This window comes from Centropristis striata, chromosome 19 (assembly GCF_030273125.1).
Source record: "Centropristis striata isolate RG_2023a ecotype Rhode Island chromosome 19, C.striata_1.0, whole genome shotgun sequence".
Classification (NCBI taxonomy): Eukaryota; Metazoa; Chordata; class Actinopteri; order Perciformes; family Serranidae; genus Centropristis; species Centropristis striata.
This window is the reverse complement of record NC_081535.1, coordinates 28,683,917-28,694,578: the sequence shown is the minus strand read 5'-3', so window position 1 is coordinate 28,694,578 and position 10,662 is coordinate 28,683,917. Positions and strand designations below refer to the sequence as shown.

Here is a 10,662-nt window from a genome sequence, read left to right as displayed (position 1 = left end):
CTATTTTTGTTGTTATCATTATATTTGTCAAAACAAATGTATCTTCAGTTGTACCAGGCATTAAAATAAACAAGAAAATGAAGAAAACAATGGTCTAATATTTTTCCATGACTGCATATCTACTCTAATAATTAAAACACTGACATAGTAGCTGTTGTTTTGCATTGGAGGATTTGGGTTTTATTGCACACTGCCGTTTTAATTTAGTCGTATGTACATGTGTATTTCATATAGACTGAAACACCTCTCAATCAAATCAACCAAATAGCCATTATTGTCATTATATAGTCAATTATACAACCAAATTTGGAGTGCCACTGTTTGAGGTGTATAGTTAAAGCAAACATAACAACAAAACAAACATTATGAGTAAAACATTTAAAAATATGGTAGACCACTGAGCTAAAACAGGGACTTGTGATGTCATAAATAAATATAATAATAGATTATTACCACTGAAAAATACTATAAATATAGTATAGATGAGGTGTGTTGCACATATTAATTGTATTGCACATATCAGTTTTATTGCACATCTGTCCTGTACGAAACTCCTCCAAAATATTATTATTATGTAATTTTTGCATTAATTATATTCATTTTAAGTAGTGATGTGCCAGTGAAGCCTCATGAACCGTTTTCATTATTTTCTGAGCCCACTAGATGGAGCTGTTGGTTTAAAGAAAAAGGCTGAAGCTATGGTAATTGATTGTTTTCAGCTTTTTGTTGGACAGAGAGCGCCATCTAGTGGGCTCAGAAAATAATGGCAATTGTTCATGAGGCTTCACTGGCACATCACTAATTTTAGGCCACTTGGAGTAGCAGAATACAGCTGTAAGACTGTATGGCAGTGTCATGTTCATTGAGGATAAGGTAAACGTGTTAACAATATTTAAATGGGTCCCAAGATTAACTGATCTAGATCGATAAATAGCCACATATCAGAGAAGATTCTACTTCAAACACACGCCCTCCTTGTCTCTCTGAAAGTCAAACATTCCCAACATTTAGCCACGTTAGCACAACTAATGCTACTTTGAATTGCCCCTAATTCTGCCTCAGTTACTGGAGTTACTGTGTACTGTTTTGTTCACACAGACAGGCAGCCAGTGTTGCTACAATACCAAAATTAGAAGGATGACACTCAGTAAACAGTGTCTCAGTGAGGATTTGATCATCCAGTGCATCACTGTTTGCTACTGTTGCAAACTGTACTGTTGCAGCTTAATGAAATCATATCAAGTCTGCTTTAAATTGCATGTGTGTCATATTGTTACCACTCTACCAGTCAAACTTCTAGTAGCCACAGAACAACATCACCATTCATTCTGAGTCGTGTTCCTTTTCACCCGATTTAAGCCTTTAATATTGACTCTCCTTTAGCAGCTCTCTCTCTCTTTTAACGGTTTGGTGCAGAGCAAATCTGCCGAGTGTTTAAAACAGCTGCTGCTGCAGAAAACAACGCTATAAGAGAGCTAAGCGTTAATAAGTTGTGGACTCTATATAACTGTAGTTGGTGATTCTTCTCTATCTGATGACCCATTGATGAAAATCATTGTCAGTGGGTCAAATTAGTGCAGCTTTAACCTTCATAGCTTTAAATTGACACAAACAAGTGAAGTTGGAGCCTCAGTAGAAACTCTGACCTCCTGTGGATAAAACAAACAAGTGAAAAGTTCAGATGTTGTGAGTTTATTTCATGGTGGTTGTGGTCTGTTTGTGTGTCTTCACAATATCCATTAATTAAACTTCTTCCTGCAGAAAAGTAGTGAGACTTTGGCCAGGCTTTGAGATATTTATGAATGTCTAGAGTGAAATAAGATTCTGTGTTATAACAATTTAATGATTTGCTAACAATTTCATAGGGACCTTTTTATTTTGTAGGAAGTAGTTCCAGTGATAACAGGACAATATTTCTAAACAGATACATGCTGCTTTCATTTTTAAATGCAATTTTCCAAAACTGTATGCAAATGTCAGAGACAGATATCGAAAACAAATAAAAAATAGATACCTCAAGAGGTAAGTGAAATGTGTGTGTGTGTGTGTGTGTGTGTGTGTGTGTGTGTGTGTGTGTAATGTATGTACATGTCTCTCCAGGTCTTTATACTGTCTCGTACTACTTCATATTGCTATAAATCCTTCATTTAATTATTTGTTTCTTGTCATGTCTGTTTTTTTTAACAGTTTGGGGACAAAATAAAGTTATGACTCAGCTACCTTGTTTAAAAAAAAAAAGATTAAAACAAATATTTTAAAGTGGATCAAAGGGAAAACTTTAAAATAACCTGTGACTACTTTTAACTGTGACTTTATTGTTGTTGCTGTTCAACTAACTAACTCACTAACTGGTTTTGTGGAAGTTCCGACTCTGGGGCAGCAGAAATGCGGACATTCCTGTTAGACAACCTGGGAGGAATTTGAATAGTACAGAGGAACCGCCTGACGCTGATTGGTCCAGAGCGACATATCTCCAGCATGCCAGGCTGCTACTCAAGAGCTACCAGGCAGCTGATTGGCTCTCCCAGAAGAGGGCGGGCTCTCCGTCTGGACTATATATGCATTCTGGTTTCAGGCCATCTGCGAATGAATGCTTGGTTTCATTGAGAGGCGGATCATTGTGTCCAATGTGTCTCCACAGAGCTGACTTAAACATTTCTCCTCGAACAAAACGAGTCCCCTTCAGATAGCTGAGAGTCGGGTTCGCTCTCCCGTAGAGGAGCTGGAGGTGGATTATTGGGGAACAATCATAATGATCAACACCATGGAATGCGCAGTGGACGCGCAAAGCCTGATCTCCCTATCCCTGATGAAGATCCACAACTCCAGGACGCAGAGAGGGGGGATCAAGCTGCACAAAAACCTGCTGGTCTCCTATGTGCTGAGGAACGCCCGGCAGGTCTACATCAAGGAGAAATACGCGGAGATCTACAGGATGCAGCAGTACGAGGAGGTGATGACGGTCTGCAACGAGATCCAGGAGCTCAACCCGCTGGATCTGGACGCGGAGGACGCCGACGATGAGGAGCAAACGCGGGCTGCTTGCTGCGGAGAGGAGGCGAGTCTGTGCGGCTCCGGCTGCCACCGAGGCGCGGCGCAGCCAGCGGCGCACGCCCGGACAGCGAGCGCTCTTTTCGGCTGCTCTCCGCTCGATGACTGTAGCAAGGAGCCGGATCCCTCCTACTACCGCAGCTGCTGCATGGAGGCTTCACCTGTGTCGCACTGTGACCAGTTTCCTGTAAACGGCAGCACGCACTGCAATAAAACAACAGTGCTGGATTTGGACACGCATGTGGTGACCACGGTGGAGAACGGCTACCTCCACCAGGACTGCTGCTGCGACGCGCTCCAGTGCAGCCAGGGCGCGCAGTCCCCGGCCAAGAAACGGAAGGTTGAGTTCGGCTGTTGTGTCTCCGACGTGGAGGAAGTATCGGATTTTACCGGGGCTCGCAAACGGGCGAAACGCGAGGACTGTTCCTTCTCCAACATAGACTACACAGACACTTCCAACATCTCCAACCTGATCTCCATCTTCGGCTCGGGGTTTACAGGGCTGCTGAGCAGACAGACGGACTTGGAACAGATCTGTAGCAAACAGGTCCTGGCCAGTCTCGGGGCATGGACCCGTGCGATTGTGGCATTTTGAATATAACCCTTTATTTTATAGGAGAGACCGGGTCATTTGTAATGTGTTTTCCCTCAGAAGTATTACAGTAAACCAGATCTACTGACAGTTCTTGTTGGGGAACATTTTCCAAGCTCAGGGGAATGTTCCAGGCTGATTGTTCTCCAGGAGATGTCGGTCTAAAGGTTTAATTTGTGGAACTTTTTTTGCATACTTACACCTGAAGCTCCACGAAGTCGTTTACTAATTGATCACACAATAATCAGTGATGTTATTTACGTGTCCATGACGGAATGTTTTAAAGAAAAACCTTCCCACAATTTCCGAAAAGCATTACAGAAAATAACTGGGAACGTTACCAGTTCACTCAGAACTCACTGTCCTGTTCTGTTCCACATCACTTCTCTATGTGCCAACAGTGAAAAAATGTATTTTGTTGAATCAGTGTTTTCACACAAGTTGTGTATTTATGGGTAGCCCCATGTGTGAGGTCAGTAACAATGCTGCAAAATAATTCAACATTTTTGGCGCAAAAATATGAGTTTGGTGAGTTGTAGATGTCAGTGATGGTCACTGCTTTGCTTATTAACTAACTATTATTCATGTTAAACACTGATATGGACATTTGAGCATTAACCTATAACTGCATGCATTACAATTGACCTTGCAGGGAGAACAACAACTCTGGATATTGGATTGGCTCCCCTCAGCAGCTTGTGGAACAAAACAGTGAAAATATAAAGAATTATACTTCAAAAACACACCTTTGTCTTTAAAAAAATCAATAACATATGTGAGTGAGTGCTCATTGGTGTGCAGTGGGGAAACATCCCTCACGCTGGTTTCTGATTGGAGCATATGGAGGCGTTACAACTGGGCCCGGTCTCCCCTACAAAGGTTTTTCAAATCAACTTTATTTTTGCAGGAAAAAGAAAAAGCTATTTAAAAAATTGAGCATTTAAATGGCAATAGTTTTGGCAGGGAGAGGCCAGAGTTGGTGCCATATATATATATATATATATTGTCACAATGGGAGAAACATGTCTCTGATGAAATGGATTGACTTCCATTGCCTTAAATCAACGCACACCACTGCTAGCTATAGTGTCATGAATTGAAAGTATGTTGAATGTCTCCTGTTCTGGGCTGAGGAGTCTTTTTGGGAAAATGGACCTTGCACACTCAGTTTGTTGTCATGTGAACATTAAAGAAGAGATGTAAGCGGACTCTGACCCACTCATGTCAGTGCCAACACTTCCATACTGTAACACGATATTTGGGCTACACTGTGGTTACCACTTCACCTCCACTCCCAGTGTGTGATAGTAAACAGTAAACAGGTTATTTTGGCAGTTTGACGTCCCTTCTCCCCTTTTAATCAAAGTTGTTGCTCAAAAGCCTTCACAGCAATTCATAATTCCAACTTCGTCTTGGTTTTGTGAGTTTTTTTAAATGATTTTTTTTTAGTCCTTTTGTTTTAAAAAGGCAAACTCATGATTTTAGCCATAACCTGAGAATCCACGCATTAGCTTTATGAGCACTATGTGTACCAAAATAAAGAGAGTATTCAGCCATTCTCTACATATTTTGTTGTTATTCTTGTATTTTTGTGCTTACTAAATTGTATATCACCGGGTAAAACTGTTCGAGAAGATATTTGTTAAAAGATTTATAATCTTAATAAAAAATGAAAACCTTTAATGGTAACTGTTGTTGTTTGACTGGAGACATTTGGGATGAATTAATACTGTAGTTGTCACACAGGAGACCCTGTTAATGAGAAACACACTTTAATGCACTAGCAGGAAATACTTCTACTACTAGATCAGTCTATAAGAGCAACATTTAGACACATAGGGAATAAAAAAAGTCTTTGGTTTTAATAATTAATAATAAGCTTCACAAGTCCACAGTTATACATGCAATTAATAAAGAACTTTTCTAATAATGCATCAAGTCTGCAGTAAAAGTTTAAAGCAAATATTTATATTACTCTTTTATTAGATAGGAAGCTACAGCTTAGTTTAGCACAAAGACTGAAATATATATATATTAAGATTAAGATTTCCTTTATGAGTACAAAAAATGTAAAAAAAATATATATATACATAAATAAATAAATATATACACCTTCACTCATAAAGTTGGAATTTATTTGTTTCACCTCTTTCCACAAAATTATTCTGACAATGTGATTTATTATTGACAATAAGTGTATATAACCTCTCAAGACTTTATTAATTAAGATTAAGATTCCTTTATTAGTCCCAAAATGGGGGAATTTCAGCATCAAGATTGATAAAATAACAATAAATGGTAAACAGCAGTATAAACTAGAAATATTAGAAAAGTATTAGCAAATTAACAAGTAAAAATATTTTTTAAAGTATTATAAATTTAAACAAGTAGAAAATATTTCTTAAGCAATTCAAACAAAAATAAAATAAAAAAATAAGAACATTATATACAATGTAGAAAAAAATCAATAATCAACCTTTTTTAAATGGTAATGTTGAAGCCTATTTAATACATTTATTCCCTAAATAAATGTGGAACTGTTCCTTTAATAAGTTCCTACTGTAAATGGTTATGTAGTCCGTATTCTGCACACACTTCCAGATGTTATTTTTCATAACAAGGTAACCTGAAACTTATTATCAACTATTTAACAAACTATTTGGATGGATGGATGGATGGATGGATGGATGGATGGATGGATGGATGGATGGATGGATGGATGGATAGATAGATAGATAGATAGATAGATAGATAGATAGATAGATAGATAGATAGATAGATAGATAGATAGATAGATAGAAAAAATATATTAATGAAATATAAAACTTTATATTTTTGTTTGACTTTGGGAACAATAGTTTGGTAGCTAACCTAAGATCCACATGTTGTCATAGTGTGGGGCTTTCAGCTGCATGCCATGGTCTTCCTCAGTTATGGATGTATGGAATTAGTTGAAAGCTCCAGAAAAAGCTGGTAAATGGACCTTGAGTTACACTGTAACTCTATTTAATTTAGGGTAAGATACCGGCAGCTGTGGTTGCCAGAACTTCACCGTAAAAAATACATTCAGTGGGTTTTTCTACTGTAAATTTAAATGTAAATATCAGCAAAACTGTAATTTAGACTGAGTAGTCCCTTTATTTTAGGGTAATTTTGTCCATGTGACATTATGGTATTTCTCCATTAAATTAACAAGAAAAAAACAGTTGTGTCCTTTTTCTTGATTTACTGTAATTTTATGCATCTACTACTTCAATTTTTAATTTTACGCCCTATTTAGCGTTTTACTGTTATTTTACAAACATTTTTTACAGTGTAATTATGAATCCACTTTTTACAGCAGTTTGCCCTCCATTCTCTGAGCCAAAATGTTGCAGAAAGTGACCAAGGTTTGTCATACAATCTATGTTTAACATCATAAAAAGGCTCATTCTTATTTTTTTCCTTCTGCCCGACCAATGCACTAGCAGCACCATATGTAACTTAGCCTACACTTTCCATTTCAGCCTCCTCCCTCGCTAAAACTTTAGTCCTGTTATCTCTGCTCTGTGCCACTTGGTGGTGTTCTTTAAAATCAATGAATGAAGATATCAGTCAGTCTGGGCTGCGTATGCAGAGTAGAGCCACCTCAGGCTGACCCTCCCTCCAACTCTTCCCTCACCAGCCCCCGGCACAATCCTCCTCCTCCTCCTCCTCCTCCTCTTTTTCCTCCTCCTCCTCTTCCTGGCTGCTTCATGTCTCTGCCTTTAGAGTGAGGCATCACTCTGCCCCAGCACATCACGTCCATAGCTGCTCTACTCGTTCGCTCCTCCAGCTCTGTAGGCTTTTTTTTTCCAGCTCCAGCTCTCCCGCTACCCATAATAACTTGCAGTAGGTTGGGTGTACCGGAAGGAATGATACTGTGAATAATGCATGGTGTGATTATGCAGAAATGGGATGCAGGATCTGATTATTTAAAGATCTGCCTGCTACATTAATACACAGCATCTTATCTTAAAAATAAAGATTACAAAAACATCACACAATGAAATGATATCACGGTTCAGCCCGCTCTGCTACAAATGGTGTGGACAATGGTTTTGTTTCCTGGTGTACACACAGCTCCTCCATCTGGATCGAAGAAGACTCACACCCATGAACATACACAATCAAATGCTCTGAGTTCCTGTTTGGCATCAGAGATTTCTTATGTGCATATGCATTTATATTTCCCCTCAATATTTTGATTTAATTTTGTTACAAAAAAAAAGCACGAAAACAACTATCCAAACCCGAAATGTAACAGCGTGTGGCATATTGTAAATACAATAAGTTTCAAATACAGTCATGGAAAAAAATATTAGACCATTGTTTTCTACACTTTATTTTTCATTTTGATGCCTGGTACAACTAAAGGTACATTTGTTTTTGCAAATATAATGATAAAATGATTTTAAAAAATAGCTGATAAGAGTTTAATTTAAGAGCTGATATCTAGATATTTTCCATAGTTTTCTTGATCATAACCAAAATCATTATCAAGAAAACCATGAAAAATGTCTAGATCTCAACTCTTATCAGCTATTTTTGTTGTTATCATATTTGTCCAAACAAATGTACTTTTAGTTGTATCAGGCATTAAAATGAACAAGAAATTGAAGAAAAAGGTCAGTCTAATAATTTTTTACAAGACTGTTTATAAATAAATATATACAAGGTCGCTCATAAAATGAGAATTCAATTTTCTTTTTTATCTCTTTCCATGAAATGATTGTGACAATGTGATTTATTCTTCTTTTACATAACTGTATTTCTCATGCGCATATGCATTTATTTCTCCCCTCAATATTTTGATTTAATTCTGTTGAAATATTTACAAAAAATGAACTATCCAAACCCAGAATGTAACAGCGTGTGTGATAATGTGAATACAATAAGTTTAAATGGATTAAAATGTTTAGATTTGAAGCATGACTTTGGATTTCCATACTTACAGTTAACATATTATTCGAGTGTTGTTATTTATTTCATTTCTTAGATCAACTGATCCACATTAAAGGACAATACCAGGTGGCAGTGGATGACGTGAGGGGGCTGGGGGGAGCGTGGAGACTAGTGTTGTTTTGTGGGGTTGCTGCTGGGAGTGGAGGGGGGGTGGGCTGGGGTGGGGGGGTGCAGGCATGAGGGGGGCTAGTCGGGTCGGGGGGAGGGAGGCATGCTTTGTCAGGAGAGGAGAGGGGGTTGATGTGTGTTGGGGGGTTTGCAGGCCAAATGTGACAGCAGAAGGGAGGGGTCGGGGTGGACTGTTGGGAATAGGTGTTCAGGGAGAGGGAGGCAGACTGTGGCAGCAGCACAGGTCAGCCAGGTTACACAGTGGTCTGTTGGGGGAGGGGAGGTCAGGGGGTGGTGGGGTGGTGGGGTCTGTGTGTGTGTGTGTGTGTGTGTGTGCGTGTGTGTGTGTGTGTGTGTGTAGACACATCTGAAAACTAACCACCACTGAAACAAACAATCTATCTTGCCACTACAGATTTTTGTAGATTTTTATCCAGTTGTCTGCCTCAAATATTTCCAACCTCCACCCAAATACAATTAATAGGTTAATGGCATTTAATTTAGGGTTCTTGCATAGTGAAAAAAAAACCCTGAAATGTACACAAGTAGCTACAGTCCTGCTAGCAGCTTAGTGCGACTCTACCATAGACAATAGGGGTGTTTCCATTACAGTCGATACCCGGAATGAGGCGGGTGTCACTTGCCGAAGTGCCCCGTATTTGAATATGAGCCGTCCTGAACGGTCTTTTGTCCAGACTTTTTTTGGCCCTGTCGAAGAGCAGGGCTGTTTTTCTCCTCTAAAAAAAGCCTGGTTGCTGATTGGATAGAGGGCTAAGCAGGATGTGACGTAGTACTCTACGCCACAACAACACGCGCCATTTGTAAAAGCCTGCAAAGCAGTGTTGTCGCTATATTTAGCAACTTTTCAGATCCCCCCTAGCTACTATTTTGCAAAAAAGCGACTAGCTACAAATCTAGCAACTATTGGAGACTCGTTCTTACTCTTCTTAACAAGCGGCGGGCCTGCAGCTCCTTAAGAGGAGTAAGAATGAGTCGAAGCAGCACAGTCCCGATTAGCGGAGACGCTGTACATTGTTAGCCATGCTGGTTTGCTTATGATCAGCGGCGGCCGCCGAAACACCCCTAATTTGAATATGAGCCGTCGAACAGCAGGGCCGTTTCTCTCCCCTGAAGAAAGCCTGGTTGCTGATTGGATAGAACGCTAAGCGGGATGTGACGTAGTACTACGCCACAACAACACACGCAATTTCCAAAAGCAGACGAAGTAGCGAGTGATCACAAGCAACAAGAAACATAAGCCCCTTTCATTGTGCTGTCCCGCAATTTTGCAGGAAAGATCTGTGCCGGCTCTTTGCCTTAGGGTGTTCATAGTGATCCGTTGAAGGCAAAGTGATATTCTGCCCTTTCATAGTGCAGTCTGGTATCACGGATTGAGATGCACAACAGCACAGTGCTAATAGGCTAACAGTTAGCTCTGTAGCAGTACAGTGTGTATGTGCTGTAGCAGTAGGTGTTCACTTAACGATCTCTGTTTGTTTAAAACAAGCACCAGACACTCTGTGTACAGTTAGCATACCGGTTTGTTTACAATAAGCGGCGGACGATGTGCACAGTTAGCGACGACTGCCCGCAGTTGTGCCTTCTGTTGAAACTGTTGCTAAGCGATTACGCGACGATCGAAAACCATACGTCATCTCCAGAGTCTCGTAAATCCCTCTGGGGCCTTTTTTTGTAATGGAGACACGCTGAGTGAGCGGCCATTTGAGAGGGCGTGGCCTGAGACTTTCTCAACGGCCACTCTTTACCCTAATGGAAAGTACTTTTAGGTACTTTTTAGTTACGTTTCCCTCTGGTGAGCTTCTATGGGTGTGGCTTGGAAGAGAGGATCCGCTCAAGATCCACCCAACTTCACCGGTTAGCGGCTCAGAAAGTACCTGCCTCTGGTCGGTACTTTCTGAGCCGCTACT

General features: G+C 39.9%; 1 protein-coding gene across 1 annotated transcript; it reads left to right on the top strand.

The window, feature by feature from the left end:
* Window positions 1-2,608: 2,608 nt before the first annotated feature.
* Window positions 2,609-5,326, top strand: ier5l (immediate early response 5-like). Its single transcript, XM_059357292.1, has one exon. It carries the CDS (start codon window positions 2,753-2,755, stop codon window positions 3,644-3,646), a length of 894 nt encoding a protein of 297 aa, XP_059213275.1. The 5' UTR covers window positions 2,609-2,752; the 3' UTR covers window positions 3,647-5,326.
* The last annotated feature ends 5,336 nt before the right edge of the window (window positions 5,327-10,662 follow it).